This window comes from Lepus europaeus, chromosome 1 (genome assembly GCF_033115175.1).
Source record: "Lepus europaeus isolate LE1 chromosome 1, mLepTim1.pri, whole genome shotgun sequence".
NCBI classification, from domain to species: Eukaryota; Metazoa; Chordata; class Mammalia; order Lagomorpha; family Leporidae; genus Lepus; species Lepus europaeus.
Genome location: NC_084827.1, coordinates 182,719,113 through 182,738,895, shown reverse-complemented (window position 1 = coordinate 182,738,895; position 19,783 = coordinate 182,719,113). Strand labels below are relative to the sequence as shown.

Below are 19,783 nucleotides of genomic sequence, written 5' to 3'. Positions count from 1 at the left end.
TGAGCACGGCTGTGGGCTGACCCCTGCCGGCTCTGGTTGCTGAAGGCTCACTTCCTTGCCAACACCCACGGGGCCCTCCCAGGCCCAGCTTCCCATAGGGCGCCCGCTGCAGGCCTTCTCCCATGTGGTTTCCTTTGTGCACTTAGCGTTGCGTGGGGCCAGGGGTCTCGGGTACAGCCCTGCAGCACGGAGCTCTGCTGGCATCAGGCTACACGTCGCCGTGTCTGTCCCCGGTGATCGTGTCGTCTGTGGAAGGAACCCGCTGCTGCTCGAACAGCCTCCAGGGCCAGTGCAGGGCAAGGTCAGAGGGCCTCAGGCAGCCCTGCAGGGCAGCGTGTGCTGCCGAGGGTCCTGCTGGGACTCTCTGAGTCCCTGGCTCCTTTGCCTGCCTGCACTTGTTGGTGGATCACACAAGAACACGCACTCGGCTCCTGCGGTGGGGTGAGCCAGCTGCTCATTGCTCGGGGCCACGGAGAGGCCTCTGGTCCACTGTGGGGCTCTGCTTTTTCTCTCTGTGCACTCAGGAGTAGAGGCGGACCCAGTCCTGTGCTCCGTGCCACGCCACTGGCCAGTGCAATAGCCAGGTGTGTGTGCACGGCCATTTTGTGGTTCCAGTGTGGGACGTGGCTTGCAGACACAGGGTCCGACATCTCAAGCTTCTGACAGTGAGCACAAGTTTTCCACGTAGAAAGGGGGTCTTGGGGACACTGAGCGCCGGGAGCGGTGTTAGTGCAGAGCGTGGTGTGAGTGAGGGCGGCTGCCACCTGTGTGTTACCTGAAGGGACAGGCCAAGAGACGTGGTCGGGGGGGTGAGCGGAGGGGCCCAGCGAGGTCTCAGCAAATGCCAGGGTTTCTCGGTGAGACTGGGTGTGGCCGGAGATCGGACACGTGACAAAGTGGGGCGCAGCGCTTATGAGCTCCTGAACTGAGGAGAGACTCCATCCACACTGGTGGAAGAATTAACAAAGGTTCTCGGGGAACTTGGAATGTGAGCCAGGGCTCAAGATGGACAGGTTTTAAACATTGGTGGGCTTTATCCAGAATAGGTCATCGACTGAGGTAGGTTTTAGAGACTGGAAAACAGAACAAGGCAGGAAAGTTGCTCAGGGTCCCTGCTCGATGGAGGACACGGGGTGATTGTGAAGAAGGCATTTGATGGTGGTGAGGAGCTTCAGAGGGGGCCACACTCCAGAGGCACCGGGAAGCCCTCGGTGATGCTGTGGGTGGGAGCCAGGAGGTCAGCACCATTCCTCTGGCACCATGGCCTGCGGGGCAGGGAGGGGTGGAAACAAGCAGAGGTCTTGGAAGGGATGGCGGTGGGGTCTGGGGTGTGGGAGTCAGAGGACAGAGGCTGCAGCCAGGCCAGCTAGCACTGTGCTGCTGCAGCGAGCCGGGCCCCACGCTATTGCTATGGGAGGCATTGCGATGGCTGTGCCTGGGTGGAGATGAGCAGAGGTTGTATGATGATGGCTCCTGGCACAGTGTGCTGCTCCAAGCTTCACAGGGGCCCTTCCGTGGTGAGTGCGTCCCCCTCCCTGGCCGTGTTGCTGACTTGGCACAGATGGTGGGGCTTGTGGCTTTGCATGGGACCTTCCGTGGTAAGTGTGTACTCCTTCCTTGGCTTTGTTAGTGACTTGGCACAGATGGGTGGGGCTCATGGCTTTCCATGGGCCCTTCCGTGGTGAGTGTGAACTCCTCCCCAGCCTTGTTGGTGACGTGGCACAGATGGGTGGGGCTTGTGGCTTTGTGTGGGCTGTTCTGTGGTGAGTGTGTACTCCTCCCCTGACTGTGTTGGTGACAGGACACAGCAAAGAAAGGCCTTTATAGAGCGAGAGACCCTGGATGCTCACACGAGAAGAAGGAATTGTTTTGTTTTGTTTGTCCTCTGACCTGCACAGTTTTTGAAGATTTTATTTATTTACTTGAAAGAGAGTTATATATATAGAAAGATCTTTTGTCTGGTGGTTCACTCCCCAGATGGCTGCAGTGACCAGCACTGGTCCAGGCTGAAGCCAGGAATCAGGAGCTTCATCCGGTTCTCCCAGTGGCTGGCCGGGGCCCAAACACTTGGGCCATCTTCTGCTGCTTTTCCCAGGCCATTAGCAGGGAGCTGGAATGGAGCAGCCGGGACTCAAACTGGTGCCCATATGGGGTGCCCGTGTTGCAGGCAGCGCCTGCACACCACAGCGCCCGCCCCTGACTTGGGCACGTTTGACTGGTTCTATCGCTGGGTCACTGCGTTCTGGTGACTCTCACGTCTGTCCACTCTTCAGGGCGTGCCCAGTGTGGACGCTCAGGCACCTTGGGAAGCCCAGCTTCCACCCAGAGCAGTGTGTTCAGTCAGCGACCACCCGCTGTGTGCACCGTCTTAGCGACACTGCTGCTCCTCGTGGCGCCCAGGCTGCGCGTCAGGCCCTGTGCTCCTGCACGGCCTCCCCGGGTGCAGCTGATTTGCTTCCCGCTTTGCTGCTGTTGATCCAGTTCAAGGAGGTCGGATCCATTAAGATCCTGGGCCCCCTCCGTGGAAGTGACCGACCGAGACAGTTGCCAGGACAACAGGGTCTTCGGCTTTCTCTCCTGCTGTTTTTATTTCTTTACTGTCTCACATTGTTTTCATTTTCATGATCAATTTCTTTGCCATTTTAAAAAAAGATTTTATTTATTTATTTGAATAAGGCAGAGTCACAGAGAGTAAGACAGATCTTCATCTGCTTCATTCCCCAAATGGCGCTGGCACGAGGGCGCTAGACCTGGCCAAAGCCAGGAGCTTGGAGCTCCATCCACATCTCCCACATGGGTGCAGAGGCCCAAAGGCTTGGGTCGTCCTCTGCTGCTTTCCCAAGCGCATTAGCAGGAAGCTGGATCAGAAGTGGAACAACTGGGGCTGAACTGGTGCCCGTACAGGATGCTGGTGTCGCAGACGGCAGCTTAACCTGCTGTGCCACCATGTCAGCCCCTTCTTTGCCATTTTTTAAGAATATTTATCTATCTATCTGAAAGGCAGAGACAGAGAGATCCTCCATCCGCTTCCAAATGGCCACAACAGCCAGGGCTGCACCAGGCCAAAGTCAGAAGCCAGAATTTCACTTGTGTCTCCCACATAGATGCCAGAGGTCCAAGGACTTGGGCCATCATCTCCTGCTTTCCCAGGCGCATTAGCGAGCAGCTGGATTGGAAATGGAGCAGCTGGAACACTGACCAGGGTTTCGATATGGGATGCAGTCAGTCAAACATCTTTGAACCCATAGCTGCGTCGTGCTGGCCCCCATCTTTGCCATTTAAAAACAGAGATGTTTTCAAATAACTTGAAATATGTTTGGTGCTGGGTTGAGGTGCAGTGGGTGGAGCTGCCACCTGTGATGCTGGAGTCCCATGTCTGAGCGCCTCTTCCAGTCCAGGGAGCTCATCTTCTGACCCAGCTCTGCTCACGCGCCTGGGAAAGCAGTGGAGGGTGGCCCAAGTACGTGAGGCCCGGGGGAGACTCGGATGGAGTTCCAGGCGCCTGTTTTCAGCCTGGTCCAGACCCTGCCACGTGGCCATTTGGGGAGTGAACCAGCGGGTAAAAGATCTCTGTCTCCCCCCACACCTCTGTCATACATACATGCATACCTAGAAATCTTTAAATAAATCTGTCAGACTGCACGCTCTGGACCTTTGTAGAATTCACACCGACAGACAGACGGAACGAGCAGCCGCGTGCTGGGATGTGTTGAAGCCAGGCCAGGCCCACCTGTGCTGGAGTCCCTCATGGCGCCGCCTTCCTCACAGCTCCTGTGTTACACAGATTCTCAGTTCAGCGGTGGCTCCCCTGAGCTCCGAGGGCAGTGCCCACGCCTTCCCGAGCCCACAGGAGGCGGGGCTCCTCAGGCTGCAGAGAAGGGCTCCCCGCCCCGTGTGGCTCCGTGCCGCAGGGCAGCTGTGGGCTGTACGTCCCAGCTCGCGTGTGAGGAGTGTCACCAGCGCGCTCCCCGCCCTGTGTGGCTCCGTGCCGCAGGGCAGCTGTGGGCTGTACGTCCCAGCTCGCGTGTGAGGAGCGTCACCAGCGCGCATCCCGCCCTGTGTGGCTCCGTGCCGCAGGGCAGCTGTGGGCTGTACGTCCCAGCTCGCGTGTGAGGAGCGTCACCAGCGCGCATCCCGCCCTGTGTGGCTCCGTGCCGCAGGGCAGCTGTGGGCTGTACGTCCCAGCTCGCGTGTGAGGAGCGTCACCAGCGCGCATCCCGCCCTGTGTGGCTCCGTGCCGCAGGGCAGCTGTGGGCTGTACGTCCCAGCTCGCGTGTGAGGAGCGTCACCAGCGCGTATCCCGCCCTGTGTGGCTCCGTGCCGCAGGGCAGCTGTGGGCTGTACGTCCCAGCTCGCGTGTGAGGAGCGTCACCAGCGCGTATCCCTGGGAGGGAAAGTGGGCGCGGAGGGTGGACTTCTGTGGGTGCTGATTGCCGGCGGTGTCTGTGGCGTCAGCTGCTCTTTGCCACGTGTTGAAGTGCCACTTGTGTTTGTTCCACAACTTTTTGAAAGCAGACTGTTTACTGTTTTGAGGGATTTAAACAAATACTTAGGAGTTTGTTTTTTTTTTTTTTTAATCATTCCCAGCTAATAAGAGTTAATGGGATTGAGATACTTCATCTGTATGATATTCTAATGTTCATTGCAATGAATATTATAGTTAAAGGTGGATGTATTTATAATAGGATGTAGTGTTTGTGTGTTAAACATAGGAGACATGGGGCCTGCGCTGTGGTGCAATGGGTTAACGCCCTGGCCTGAAGCGCTGGCATCCCATATGGGCACCGGTTCTAGTCCCGGCTGCTCTAGTCCCGGCTATGGCCTGGGAAAGCAGTAGAAGATGGACCAAGTCCTTGGGCCCCTGCACCCTTGTTGGAAACCTGGAAAAAGCTCCTGGTTCCTGGCTTTGGATCGGTCCAGCTCTGGCTATTGCGGCCATCTGGGAAGTGAACCATAGGATGGAAAACCACTCTCTCCCTGCCTCTCTTCTCTCTGTGTAACTCTGACTTTCGATGAATGAATCTTTAAAAAAATAAATAGGAGACACTTTCAAAATAAATTTTTTTAACATGCTGCTCAAATGATTATTTTACTTATTTGAAAGAGATTTCCCATCTGTTGGTTCTCTCCCCAGACGCCCACAACACCTGGGCTGAGCCAGGCCGAAGCCAGAAAGCGGGAACTCCACGTGGGCCTCCCACACGGTGGCCCCCCTGGGCGAGCCGTCCCTGCTGCCTCCCAGGGCGTGCACTAGAGGAAGCCGGAAGTGCAAGTCAAGCTGAGGCTCCAGGTTCTCTAGGGGTGCAGGCGCCTGAGCCGCTTCCCGGCTGCACAGACAGGCACCCGCAGGGCGTTTTCTCAATACGGATTCTGATCAGATGGGAAATTTTGACTTCGATTTTATTACATTCATTTATGCTATACAGTGATGAAAGTTTAGGAAAATTGTACATGAAGAAATGACGATAATTTCTACATACTCTTCTTTAAAATTAATGACGAATTCTAAGCAGAACTCATTAGCATTTATATTTAATAATGGAAAATAGGAGTTGGAAATTGGAATTCCCAAGTCACTGCAGAACTATTTAGTTGAAACTCCTCAGAGCGTTGAGACAGAGCAGTCGGTTGTGTTTAATACAACCCAGGAGGCAGAGGTTCGGTGCTGGCATCCGGGTCCTCCAGGAAAGCTCTCTGAGCTGAGAAGTTGGGAGTGTCACTGAAGGTCCCCAAGGCGGCTCCCAGGATGGAAATGCGCCCCGTGACAGTCCTTGGAGGTACCACGTCCCATGGCAGTACCTGGAGGCACCATGCCCCAAGGACAGTGCCTGAGGGCCTGTGCCCTGTGATGGTCCTTGGAGGTTCCACGCACCAGGGACAGTGCCTGGAGGCACCATACCCCATGGCAGTACCTGGAGATCCCACGCCCTGTGACAGTACCTGGAGGTCCCACGCCCTGTAGCAGTACCTGGAGGCATGGCACCCCAAGGACAGTGCCTGAGGGCCTGTGCCCTGTGACAGTCCTTGGAGGTTCCATGCACCAGGGACATTACCTGGAGGCATCACGCCCCATAGCAGTACCTGGAGGCACCATGCCCCAAGGACAGTGCCTGGAGGCATGGCACTCCAAGGACAATGCCTGAGGGACTGTGCTCCGTGCCTGGAGGTCCTGCGCCCCGTGACAGTACCTGGAGGTCCCGCGCCCCGTGACAGTACCTGAGGCACCATGCCCCATGGCAGTACCTGGAGGCAAAGCGCCCCAAGGACAGTGCCTGGAGATCCCGCGCCCCGTGACAGTACCTGGAGGTCCCATGCCCCGTGACAGTGCCTGGAGGTCCTGCGCCCCGTGACAGTACCTGAGGCACCATGCCCCATGGCAGTACCTGGAGGCATGGCGCCCCAAGGACAGTGCCTGGAGGTCCCGTGCCCCGTGACAGTACCTGGAGGTCCCATGCCCCGTGACAGTACCTGGAGGTCCTGCGCCCTGTGATAGTGCCTGGAGGTCCCGCGCCCCGTGACAGTACCTGGAGGTCCCGCGCCCTGTGATAGTACCTGGAGGTCCCACGCCCCGTGACAGTGCCTGGAGGTCCCGCGCCCCGTGACAGTACCTGGAGGTCCTGCGCCCTGTGATAGTACCTGGAGGTCCCGCGCCCCGTGACAGTACCTGGAGGCTGCAGAAGCATGGAGGAAAGAGGAGAACCAGGGTGCGCCTAGGAGACCGTCCATGTGAACGCGTACACCTGTGGCATCTGCGGTGTTGGCCGCGGTGACGTCTCCCAGCCCAGAAACTTCTTGCTCACCTGATGGCACAGCCGTGAGGTTCGGAGTTGCATTTTCCCCCTTTTCCCGGCTTCTTAGGGATTGCTTTCTGTGCCTCCATTTTGTTTTCTTGATGGGCTTGCTTTATTTCCTTCCTCATGCTGTCTTCAGCTTGTCACAGCTGGCTTGCAAACTGTGGGTGTTCTGCCACTTCACACGGTGCAGCCGCCTTCCAGACAGCCCCGTGGCCTCACTCTGCCCCGTGCGCTCGCTCACGGCTTCTGCGCAGTAAAACCTCACGGCTTAAATGCTTGCTTTCTCTTTTCATTTTGTTTGAAACACAGAGATGGTGAGAAAGAGAGAGACCTTCTATCCTCTGGTTCATTCCCCAAATGCCCATAAAAGCCGTGTCGGGGCCAGGCTGTCTTGGAGCCCAGTGCTCCATCCAGGTTCCTCCAGCGGGTGGCAGACGCGAGTGCTGGCCGCCGCCGCTGCCTGCCAGGGTGCCGCTAGCAGGAAGCCGATTGGGAGCAGAGTGGAGACTCAGGCAAGGCGCGCTCTCCGGGGATGTGGCTGTCCAGCGGTGACGTGGCTGCTGCGCCAAGTGACCGCCCTGAATTTGTTTAATCTTACATTTTCCCCTCACAACTACCATTTCTTTTTTTTTTTTTTTAATTTATTGTATTTATTTATTTGAAGGGCAGTGACAGAGGAAGAGAAAGAGTGAGCTTCCATCTGCTGGTTGACTCCCCAGAAGGCTCCAACAACCAGGCCTGGGCCAGCCCAAAGCCCGGGGCCAGGAGCTCCATCTGGGTCTCCCACAGGGGTGGCAGAGGCCTGAGCACTTGTGTGTCGTTGGCCGCTCTCCCAGGTGTGTTAGCAGGAGCTGCAGCCTTCAGTCCAGGATGGAATGGGGGCGTGGCAGGCAGCGGCTCAACGTGCGCCACAGCGCCACCCCTGCCCACCGTTGCTGACGGCCTCGCTGCTCGGGTGGATTTAAGCTTGTACCCAGCATCCTTCTCTTCTGCCTGAGTTCCTTGCACGGGTCTGGGAGCGATGGCTTCTGGGAGCTGCTGTCTGAGGATATGTGTTTGTCTCAGGTTCACTTTGGCCCGTGATTTCAGTGGATAGAGAAGTCGAGGGTGACAGCCCTTTCCCCGTACCTCATGTTGTGTGGGTGCCTCGTGTCCCGCGTGGTGGCGTTTTGCCCAGAGAGGAAGGTGCTGGACCCCAGACAGGCTGTGTGTGCACTCCTCCCACCGCGGGAGCGCAGTGCCCCTCTCTGCGAGTGTCTCTGCCAGCCCCAACGCCCCCGAGCAGGCAGCGACCCGTGGGGTAAAGAGCTCCGTCCCCAGGTCACGTGTGGGTTTGTGATTTACTGTGGCTCCACCCCACTTTAGTAAACTCGGGTTTTGATTTTCAGCGGGAGGGGTGGGAAAACAGCCTCTGAAGGGGGCCGTGAGTCTCCCGAGTCCAAGAGCTGTGGGGAGGAAGTCCCCTCGCCTGCGGGGCTCCCTGTGCGCGTGGGAGGCGTCCTCCCTCCTGGAGCCACCCTGGGTGTGAAGGGGGCCGTGAGTCTCCCTAGTCCCAGAGCCGTGGGGAGGAAGTCCCCTCGCCTGCGGGGCTCCCTGTGTGCATGGGAGGCGTCCTCCCTCCTGGAGCCGCCCTGCGTGCACTCAGCAGGTGCTCACACCTGTGCCTGTCAGGGTGTGTGTGTGGGCTGCTCCTGGAGTACTGACCACATACCTGTCCCTCTAACCATTTACACACCCTTCCCGTGTGGGAGGGCCTGGGTGGTCTCTGGGATCCCATGGCCCATGTGGGAGGGCCCTTATGGTCTCTAGGATTTCGCTGCCCATGTGGGAGGGGCCTGTGTGGTCTCTGGGATTCCGTGGCCTGTGTGGGAGGGGCCTGCGTGGTCTCTGGAATTCCACTGCTGTGTGGGAGGGGCCTGGGTGGTCTCTGGGATCCTGCTGCCCATATGGGAGGGGCCTGGGTGGTCTCTGCGGATCCCACTGCCTGCAGAAAGAGGGCCTGGGTGGTCTCTGCGGATCCCACTGCCTGCAGAAAGAGGGCCCGGGTGGTCTCTGTGGATCCCGCTGCCTGCTGCCTGCTGGGAGAGGGCCTGGTGGTCTCTGTGGATCCCGCTGCCTGCTGGGAGAGGGCCTGGTGGTCTCTCCCAGGCATCTGAGGTGGCTTTTCTAGTGGGATGAGTGTGCCCTGGGCTTTGGCCAGTGCTGGCGTGAAGTGCTCACGCAAAGCAAGAAGCTGACTTTGCAGTCTCTCCGTGGGTAGTGTTCTAAATGGAAACCCTCCCAGAGGTGCCAGCTGGCTCCGCAGCACTGGGAAGAGACCCCCAGGATCTGAGGGCCCCCCTGCCAGTCCGATGCCACCCACGAGTGCAGAGAGCGGATTTTGTGGGGTTAATAGACACTGGCAGGGCCCAGTGGGCTTGATACTGTGCTAGTTCTATTTGCAAATAGCCCTTCCTCCAAGGGCTGCTCCTGAGCTTGGGTACGAGGTGAAGGGACCGCCCGTGTGCAGGCACGAGGGACCTGCAGGGTGTGCGGCTGGCAGTGTAAACATGGCAGCCTTCCGGTCCAGCACTCTGCTGTGGACGTGGTTCTGTGGTTGCTCCTGGGGTATGAGGAACGTGCTTAGTGGTGGGGCCCCTCCAAGACCTCTCGGCAGCTGTCCGTGCTCTCTGGCCGCTGTCCACGGCTGTGCCGATGCGCAGTGCTGGGCAGGAGTGCCTGGAGGCCTGGCTCTGCGAGCGCCCCCGCGCTGGCCTTGCCCTGTGCTGTTCTCTCTCCTGTGCTGCATAGACACGGCCGGCGTCCCTGTGAGTGTCCTGTCACCGTGTCCTCTTGGTGCTGGGATCGGCAGCACTGCGCAGTGGTGTGGGCGGGCTCCCGGCCACAGTCTGTCCTTCCGCTTCCTGCTTCCAGAGCCGCCTGCCCTCTGGGGTCCACCCAGTCCCCCAGACAGCGCCTTCACCCCATGAGCTCCTGCGATGCAGCTTTCAGGGCCGGGGGCATCACACGGACTCCACTCCCAGAGGCCCACACGGAGAACACCTGTGCGTGCACACGTGCCCTCACCCGGCATTCGAAGTCCACTCTGCAGAGCAGCAGCCCAGTCCTGTCTTTGTTCCCTTGGTTTCTGACGGTTTCCCCCACCAGTGTGGGCCACTTGCCGTGGCCGCGGCCTGGCTCAAGGCCCCGGGAGTCGTGTGCTGCCACTGCCCCTTCCGCAGGTCTTCTGTGTCCTGCCCCGCTGCAGAGCTGCAGGCCACGACCCAACAACATCTCCCCAGCATCTCCGCCCAGTCACCCTGGACACGTGTTCCCTGTGGTGCCACCTCCCTCTCACCCCCCTGTCTGCTGAGCTGCTGACCAGTCCCACACTGCCCATTGGTCACCTTCCAGGAAGACCAGCTCCTCCTCCCTGCCACCCAGGCCCCGGGAACCTGTCACAGGTGTCAGTCACTGCTCTCCTGTGCCAGAGCTCTCGCTGGAGCTGTGAGGCCCGACACGCAGTCAGAGCAGCGGCCTGGGGTCTTCCCGAGCCTGCAGCACCGCCTCCCAGCGTCTGCCCTGCAGCTACACACCCCTGCCCGAGCCCGCTGCTGTCTTGGCGTCACCGGTGAGCGACACGGCCCCGTCTGGTCTCCCTGAGACCACCAACTCCTGAAGGAGCCGGCCAGAGTCAGCCTCCCTTGTGGCTCCTGGGGCCCTGTCCTCTGCCTCGGAGGTGGCCGTGTCGTGCGTGCTCGCTGTGAAGAGCCGGGAAGCGACTGACTGGGCGTGCAGTGGCCATGGCCAGTTGGGCTGTGCAATGGCCAGCTGGGCGTGCAGCGGCCGGCTGGGCGTGCAGTGGCCGGCTGCGCTGTACAGTGGCCGGGTGGGCGTGCAGTGGCCAGCCGGGCTGTACAGTGGCCGGCCGGGCTGTACAGTGGCTGGCTGGGCGTGCAGTGGCCGGCTGCGCTGTACAGTGGCCGGTTGGGCGTGCAGTGGCCGGCTGGGCGTGCAGTGGCCGGCCGGGCGTGCAGTGGCCAGCCGGGCTGTGCAGTGGCCGGCTGGGCGTGCAGTGGCCGGCCAGGCTGTGCAGTGGCCGGCTGGGTGTGCAGTGGCCATGGCCAGTTGGGCTGTGCAGTGGCCGGCTGGGCGTGCAGTGGCCGGCTGCTAATGGCCTTTTGCTGGTTGGAAGCAGTGGCTCTGGTGGTTGGGGAGGACAGGATGTGGGAGTCGTGGTTGTGCTCGTCGATTCTGTTCCCGCGGCTGTCCCTTCTGGGCTGCACTGTCCCTGCCACACACCGCTCTGGGCTGCCTGCCTTCCTGCTGCGGTACCACGCTGAGGCCGCCTTCCCAGGGGAGGGGCTCCTTCTCTGACCTTCCTGCCCCTCCTTCACTCACGGTCTTAGCGACGGGGACACCGTTTTGTGGCCACCCCAGCTCCCTCTGTGCTGTGCTCAGAGGCCACCCTCTGTGACTGCCTCGCTGGGGCTCCCTGCCCTGCCTGGGTCCAGCTGGGCAGAGCCAATAGGAGGCCTGGGCGGCAGGTGGGTGGGCGGCAGGAGGGGAGGGGTCATTTGTTCTTGCTGTTTCTTTCAGCCCTGCTGGGTCCAGCTGGGCGGAGCCAGCAGGAGGCCTGGGTGGCAGGTGGGCGGGCAGGAGGGAGGGGTTGTTTGTTCTCACTGTTCCTCGCCCTGAGGGCCGGGGCCACTCCCACCGTCAGTTCTCTCTGGCCAGACATGGAAAGACCCCAGTGACGACCCCACGGGTGATTTCCCCAGGGAGCTTCCGCATCATGATGGTCGCAGCCCGAGAGGAAGCTCTTGTTCCCCACCCGTCTTCCACCCCTGTCTCCCCGACCTGCCCCCTCACGGTGCCTGTCACTGCCGACGTTACTGAGAACATAGGGGTCCTATGGGTCCTGTGATGCTCCCTACCCGAGGATGGGAGCCCCTGGCAGGCAGGGCTGCCTCCGTGGGGTCTCCGTCCTCACGCTGAGCACCTGCCACGGACCTGGCACTCACAGACACTGGTGCTGGGGGGCTGGGCCAACACTCGGTCGTGCTAAACTCTGTGTGCTGGTTTCCCTCCCACAGCTGCCGGGCCGCAAGTACAGCCCCGGGTACAACACCGACGTGGGTGACAAGTGGATCTGGCTCAAGTGAGCGCCGCCCTCCACTCAAGCTGCCACTGTGAGGGAGAAGCTTCCGGTCTGCTGCCTCTCTCTCCCCGACTCCGCAGAGCTTTAAAACTCATGGGGGAAAAATAAGCGATCTGAACGTCGTACTGCAGAAGCCATGTTCTGGCGAACAGCCGTCGCCCTGTAGTTTAGGTCCTGGTGCCGAAGGCACAGCCTGCGAGCTGTTGGAACCCTCGTGGCTGTGTTTGTGCCGGAACAAAACCCACTCTCCCTGGCCCACAGGTTTTGTACACTGTTCAGACTGCAGGAATAAACCCCTCTGTGTCGCTTCTGCCCCGGGCACCTGCACCCGCGTGCGGGGATCTTGGCACACACAAGTCCTCACCGTCTTCCTGTCTGTGGTTTCGTGGGATTCAGTGTGGCTTAAACACGTATGAGGCGTCTCTAAGAGTTTGTGGAAACTGCATATTGTGAACAACTGGGTGGTTTTCTAAAGTTTTTGAACCAAAGTAAGTTTATCTTCTCATTCCATTTTCCATGGCCTCTGTGGGGTCCCCTTGTATCACGTCGAAGGGCGTTTCCAGCTGTGTGTTCTGACAGTCTGACCACTGCACGAGACTGGACAGATAAAAAGTGAAGAAGGATGGGAAGAAGGAAAGCGTGAGCACGGATGTGTGTCAGAGGAGTTCGGGCAATGGCGGCCGTGTGGGAGCCGAGACTGCACTGAGCCTGCTGGTGGGACGAGAGCCCAACAGAGTGGCAGCCCCCCCCCCCCCACTGAGCCTGCTGGTGGGACGAGAGCCCAACAGAGTGGCAGCCCCCCCCCCCCCCCACTGAGCCTGCTGGTGGGACGAGAGCCCAACAGAGTGGCAGCCGCCCCACCACTGAGTCTGCTGGTGGGACGAGAGCCCAACAGAGTGGCAGCCCCCCCCCCCCCCCCACTGAGTCTGCTGGTGGGACGAGAGCCCAACAGAGTGGCAGCCGCCCCCCCCCCCCCCCCCCCCCGGCCCCGAGTCAGGCTGCCCTGCAGAAATGGAGAACGGCGCTCTGGGAGCGGGGCGGGCGGCGGTCTCGCAGGCTGCCTGTCGTCCAGGAAGTCAGCTGTGGGTTGTGAACCTGTCATGTTGCCATTTCCTGCCGTGGGCTGCGCTCTGGCCAGCGTGGTCACTCTCAGCCACGTGTGGCTGTTTAAATCCATGGACATCTGGATTGAGCCCCTCAGTTGTTCAGGGGCTCAGTAGCCACGTGGCCTCCTGGCTGGACGGCGCCGAGAGCGCTGCCGTGGGCTGAGGGGCGCACGCCTCCTGCCGTGCCCCCATCTGCTCAGCCGCCGTCCGTCCTCCCTGCTTTTGCTGTGTGAGGAATCCCGGCTGTGTCTGAGTTGGAGCGCGCATGTCAGCGGCTGAAGTGTTGGGTTTCCCTCTGGGTCCAGGCGTCTCGGCAGCCTGCAGCCGGGGCAGGGGTGGAGAAGAGGGACACCGTGTATTCCCACGGAGGCTGCTGATGGAGTGGCCGTAACGGGCTGCTGGGAGGCCGGGGCTCCTGTTACCAGCAGGGCTTTCAGGCTGGCACGAGCCAGCTGTGGCCGCCGTGGCGGGTGCCCTGGTGGTCAGCGTGTTCGTGTCGGCCCGGGGGACGTGCTGAGGAGGTGCCGGTGTCTCACGTGCACGTCTCCTGTCCAGGTTGACCCCTGAGGACCAGGTGAGCCTACGCCCTGGTTTCCATAGTCAGAGCAGTACATGATTTTTTTTTTTTTTAAGATTTGTTTATTTATTTGAAAGGCAGAGTGACAGAGATCTTCTACCAGCTGGTTCACTCCTCAAATGTCTGCAGCAGCCAGGGCTGGGCCAGGCTGAAGCCAGAAGCCCAAAACTCCATCCGGGTCTCCCACGAGGGTGCAGGGGCCTGAGCACTTGGGCCATCCGCCACTGCCTTCCCAGCCATTAGCAGGGAGCTGGACCGGAAGCAGAGCAGCCGAGGCTCAGCCAGCACTCAGATGTGGGATACTGGCATCCCAAGTACGGCTTCACCCTCTGCCACAACGCCTACCCTCCGTCCATGGTTCAGTTTCACAAAAATGCTGCTAACCCTTAAAAAAAAAAAAAAAAAAAAAAAGCAGGGTTGAAGGTAAGCAATGCTTGCCAAGACCCACGCCGGCGTCGTCCGTGCTCTGAAGACGCACAGGGACGCTGCGGTGGTGTCTGGTGTCTGACCCTCCCGGCGCGGGACGTCTGAACTGAACACAGTCCTCATTTTTATCTTTCTGTTCCGGCAGATTTGGAGCTTAGCAGAAGTTACGTGCAGTGACTGTGGGGGATGCCCCAGCCTCGTGTCGGGGCGTTGCTGGCCGCTGTCCACCATGAGCTGGGGAAGGAAGCACTGCCCAGTCCCAACAGCTGCAGGCCCAGGTGTCCCCCCGGGCCCTGCCTCGTGTGTCAGGTTGCTGTGGGCATCTGCCCGCCTTTCTGGAGGTGTGCTGGCCTCTGAGTGCCGTGGGGTCCGTGTCGCCGTGCTCGGTGGCGCCCCCGTGGAAGCCAGGACACAGCAGGTGGCCGCCTTCTGGGAAGTACGGCTGCTGCTTGTGCTGGGCTGACCTGCGGGTCTGGGCTCACTCACCAGGGCCATCCTTGCGGTCAGAGCGCTGGGGGCCTCTGCATGAGTGGCAGGAGCCAGGGCACAGGAGGGACTCGGCAGGCCCTGCCCTCGCCTGGGACTTGGGACGAGCGGTGAGGTTGCCTCCAGGAAGGGGCCTTCGTGGGCTGAGGCGGGGCGGCTCCCGCTCCAGTCGGGCCCCAGAGGAGCAGTGTCCCGGGCAGGATGAGCCCCCGGCGAGCTGTGGCCACCATCGCTGACAGAGCCACAGAAGCTGCCGTGCTTACCTGTGAGCGGGGACAGGGTGGTACCGTTGTGCATACTGGTGACTTCGTGGCTTTGAAATTCTTAATGAAAAATCGTTTGGATAAGAACAGTCAAGTGCTCACAAGCGAGTGCGTTTTAGATGAGTTAGTTCCAGCGCTGCCAGCTCAGGCCCAGCGGCAGATGCCCCCAGGAGCACTCCGGTGGTTTGGGGGAGGAGCCTCGCCTGGTGGCCATGCTACGAGCACAGCGGCCTCTGGTGTCTGTGGGCACAGCTCCTGGCCTGGGGTCACTCATGGGTGGCACTGGAACACCTGTAGGGCTCCCTGACCGGGCTCCCCAATGTAGATACTGGCGAGGGTGTGGTTTGGAGAGTGGTTGGGGCTGAGGAGATGGGCCCCATGGGCTGCGTCAGGTGGGCCAGGGAAGCCCCGAGAGTTACCGTTGACCAGGCCATGGCCAAGAGTGCCATGGAAAGATCCCAGAGGTGGGCACTCTGGAGAGACCAGAGTATGGCAGGGGCCCAGTCACGGAGCTGTCGGTCACTCTGCAGACCTGTGAGAGCCGGGGCGTCGGGGCGGGGAGGTGGGGGGCGGGGACCCCAGTCACGGAGCTGTCGGTCACTCAGCAGACCTGTGAGAGCCGGGACGTCGGGGCGGGGACCCCAGCATGGAGCTGTCAGTCACTCTGCAGAGCTCGGGACGATCACTCCCCCGACCACAGGTTAAGCACGACCGCCGGCTCCTTGTCAGTGAGCCTGCTCAGGGCAGGAGCTCTGGTGGAGGCGGCAGGGCCACGTGCCCTCCTGCTGCTGACAGGAGGCGCGGTGGGAGCCTGAGGACAGGCCACTGCCCGGGTGTGTGAGCAGCGCCCGCCCTGCTGACCTGAGTGCTGTGTCAGCCTCGCTGTTCGGACACAGCCAGGGAAGCCGGGCGTGTTCTCAGGGACGTTAGTCATGGCTGCCTTGCTGTACCTGCAGCTGAGAGCCCCGGCCTCCATGTGGTGCAGGTGCACGGTGGGGGTGGGGGTGGGGGTGGGAGGGACCTGCGGTTCCCGTGGTGTCTTGGCCCTGCCCCGGGTGGAGCTGATCCTCGGAGCCTGGAGGCAGCAGCCCCCCTCCCCCAGTCTCCCCAGGAGGGAGCCCCCATCGGCCACGTCTGCTTGGGGCCGTGGCTGTTGGGTTCCGTGGCCTGCGAGTCCAGGAGGAAGAGGTTGCGACGGGAGGCTCTGTGGCAGAGGCCTCCGGTGAGAAGCCGAGCAGGGTCTAGAGCCCGGGCAGTGATCCCAGAGCTGCAGGGGCACAGCGTCCGTGTGCGTCCGGAGCCGGGCCCCGGGAAGAGCCACCCGGCCACGACCAGCAGCCCCAGTGGCCGAGCACTGAGCGGAGCCGGGAGGCCTGACCCGCAGCTGCCAGCAGGGTCTTGGCTCCTAGGGACGGCCCTGCAGGTCAGACAGCTGGGGACACATTGGCGGGGGCAGAGGCCGCGCGTGGCTGCCCTGGTGGGGGCAGAGGCCCCAGTGTCCATGGCCAGAAGAGGAACCCTGGGTACCTGCAGTGCCCCACAGCATCACGGCTGCCCCCACCTCTGGGCTCGGACAGGCCCAGGCCTCGGCCTCAGCGCCACGGGCTCCCTTGGGCAGGCACAGGGCATGGGCCAAGGGCACAGCCCGGCGGGGAGCAGCCAGTGGGTGCCGGCTTTACTGAGGCTTCCCCGGATGGCCGCTGCAGCCAGGCACGGGAGAGGCCCTGTGACGACGGTGGCATGGGCCTCGAAGCCTGTGATGCTGGGCCTCTGTCGCCACCGGGGCCGCGTGACCTTTGCAGTGTCTTCCTGGGAGAAGTGCAGCAGCAGCACGGGCAGACTCGGTGCGTTCTGTGCTGTCCGGCTCTGCTGGTCTGGCCTGAGCAGGTGCTGAGTCAGCATCGGGGTGGGGGCAGGGCGGCTTCTCGCCAGCTGGCCTCGGCAGGGAGGGAGCGGGAGCTGAGGCGGCTCCGCTGGCCAGGCCGGCTTCAGGACACCTGGCAGCAGGTCTGGTTTTGCGCGCTGCGGGGCGCCTGCCCCCCGCCCCCCACCCCCCTCCCCCGGATCAGGTGTGCACTCCTGGGGAGAAGACGCAGCAGGTGGTCCGGAGGAGACAGCAAGCACAAGGCCACGCTTCTCATGTTGCACGGAGCACGCACCCCGGAGCCGCTGGGCAGCACTGAGCTTGGGGACTCGGCCCAGGCCTCACCCGCTTTCCAGGGAGGACGCCGGGACGTCGTGACCCAGCTGTGGCACACGTGGGGAGATGGCGGGGCCAACCCTCTCTGGGAGCCTTGCCTGTGGGAGAGGCCCGGGGCCAGCCAGGCCCACTGGTGCCCGAACGTTTCACCCCTCTCCCGCCACCTGCTCAGGGAAACCCTGGGTCCCTGCTGTCTGTCGGGTGGGCTCAGGCTCAGGCTTGGGTTCGTCTCAGCACAGGAGCTGACTCCCTCCACCATCCGCATCCACAGCTTCCCGGGCGGCTGCCCTGCGGCCCCCCGCCCTGCGGCCCCCCCACCCCCACCCCCAGGACCAGGCCTCTGACACTGGGCCCACAGCACCAACCACACCCGACCCTTCCTCAGGCCACTGCCAGGCTTTATGGAAGAGGGTGAGTCGCTCACGCATGTCCAGGCGTGTGCAGCGTGACGGGGACAGGGGAGGCCGCCAGCAGCCAAGCACGGCGATACGTGTACGAGCAGGTTATGGCAGCTCAGCGCGGGAAGGTGATGGGAGAGTCTGGGGGCGGGGCAGGCAGCCAAGGACGGGACGGGGCCTCCTGCCAGCCGTGCCTAGAACATGACGCCATCAGATCCCGTGTGTGTAAGTGAACGACTAAGGAGAACGAGATTGCAGGCTTCAGGGGGCCTTGAAGACGAAATAGTCAAGAAACTGCAGGCAGCAAAAGGGAGAACGTGGACTCCGCTGCCGGCCGCAGCGGGGCTTCCCGAGTGTCCCTGCACTGGCCCGAGGCAGCGTCGGGGGCGTGGCGGCGTGCGCGTCCTCTGGAAGCAGGAGCCCCGCCGCGGGAGCCAGCCAGGGTCCGGGTTCTGCACGTTGTCCCGCGGCTCTGTTGTGTGCCAGGCCGCGAACTCTGGCCTGGAGGGGCAGCTGCAGGTGAACACGTGAGAACATGAGGCGCAGAAGGAAGCGACCAGGTTCCGCCAGGACCGTGTGGGCCTAACGTAGGATGCACAAAGGTGGCGCACCTGCGGACGACGGGTGTTCACGGGGTCCAGGGTCCATAGAAGGATCAGGACTGTGCCGCTGTGAGCGTGTGTGTCTGCGGAGCCGACATGGGTCCCGCTCAAGAGAGTTTGTGAACCAAGTGCATGTGCAGTTAGCGTGCAGAAATATTTCCAGTTTGGCCGGCGCCGCGGCTCAACAGGCTAATCCTCCGCCTGCGGCGCCGGCACCCCGGGTTCTAGTCCCGGTCAGGGCGCCGGATTCTGTCCCGGTTGCCCCTCTTCCAGGCCAGCTCTCTGCTGTGGCCCGGGAGTGCAGTGGAGGATGGCCCAAGTGCTTGGGCCCTGCACCTGCATGGGAAACCAGAAGCACCTGGCTCCTGGCTTCGGATCAGCGCGGTGCGCCGGCCACAGCGGCCATTGGAGGGTGAACCTACGGCAAAGGGAGGACCTTTCTCTCTGTCTCTCTCTCTGTCCACTCTTCCTGTCCAAAAAAAAAAAAAAAAATGTCGGGTTTGGAAAGGTCACTGGTGTCCCATTTCCTGTGATGCAGCTTCAGCTCAGGGAGAGTGGAACTGAGGACGTTTGTCTCGGCAGGACTGAGGGCCGCCGGGCAGCAGGGCCCGCAGGGGCATCAGCAGGGCAGCACGGCGAGGCGGGAAGGGCCTCAGGGGGCCTGGAGCTGGGACTGTGCCCTGCGCAGAACCACGGACAGGGGAGGAGCCGGTCCCGCCCCGCCCAGCAGGCAGGCAGGGGGGTCCCGCCCCGCCCAGCAGGCAGGCAGGGGGGTCCCGCCCCGCCCAGCACAGCAGGCAGGGGGGTCCCGCCCCGCCCAGCACAGCAGGCAGGGGGGTCCCGCCCCGCCCAGCAGGCAGGCAGGGGGGTCCCGCCCCGCCCAGCACAGCAGGCAGGGGGGTCCCGCCCCGCCCAGCAGGCAGGCAGGGGGGTCCCGCCCCGCCCAGCAGGCAGGCAGGGGGGTCCCGCCCCGCCCAGCAGGCAGGCAGGGGGGTCCCGCCCCGCCCAGCACAGCAGGCAGGGGGGTCCCGCCCCGCCCAGCACAGCAGGCAGGGAGGTCCCGCCCCGCCCAGCAGGCAGGCAGGGGGGTCCCGCCCCGCCCAGCACAGCAGGCAGGGGGGTCCCGCCCCGCCCAGCAGGCAGGCAGGGGGGTCCCGCCCCGCCCAGCACAGCAGGCAGGGGGGTCCCGCCCCGCCCAGCACAGCAGGCAGGGGGGTCCCGCCCCGCCCAGCACAGCAGGCAGGGGGTCCCGCCCCGCCCAGCACAGCAGGCAGGGGGGTCCCGCCCCGCCCAGCACAGCAGGCAGGGGGGTCCCGCCCCGCCCAGCACAGCAGGCAGGGGGTCCCGCCCCGCCCAGCACAGCAGGCAGGGGGGTCCCGCCCCGCCCAGCAGGCAGGCAGGGGGGTCCCGCCCCGCCCAGCACAGCAGGCAGGGGGGTCCCGCCCCGCCCAGCAGGCAGGCAGGGGGGTCCCGCCCCGCCCAGCACAGCAGGCAGGGGGGTCCCGCCCCGCCCAGCACAGCAGGCAGGGGGGTCCCGCCCCGCCCAGCAGGCAGGCAGGGGGGTCCCGCCCCGCCCAGCACAGCAGGCAGGGGGGTTCCGCCCCGCCCAGCACAGCAGGCAGGGGGGTCCCGCCCCGCCCAGCACAGCAGGCAGGGGGGTCCCGCCCCGCCCAGCACAGCAGGCAGGGGGGTCCCGCCCCGCCCAGCAGGCAGGCAGGGGGGTCCCGCCCCGCCCAGCAGGCAGGCAGGGGCTGCTGAGCCCGGAGGTGCTGCGAAGGCTCTGGGCTGGCG

The 19,783-nt window shown here is 62.7% G+C and overlaps 1 protein-coding gene across 2 annotated transcripts in view; it reads left to right on the top strand.

Annotated features, from left to right (window-relative positions):
- NDUFA10 (NADH:ubiquinone oxidoreductase subunit A10) overlaps positions 1-12,431 on the top strand; it is a 50,668-nt gene extending 38,237 nt beyond the window's left edge. Inside the window, exon 10 of one of the 2 annotated variants that reach the window (XM_062193995.1) lies at positions 11,870-12,431. In XM_062193995.1, coding sequence (XP_062049979.1) covers positions 11,870-11,938 — 69 coding nt within the window. In that variant the 3' untranslated portion in view covers positions 11,939-12,431. Of the gene's footprint in view, positions 1-5,134; positions 5,270-11,869 lie in introns of those variants that run through there. The other variant, XM_062193986.1, reaches the window with a different exon arrangement.
- The last annotated feature ends 7,352 nt before the right edge of the window (positions 12,432-19,783 follow it).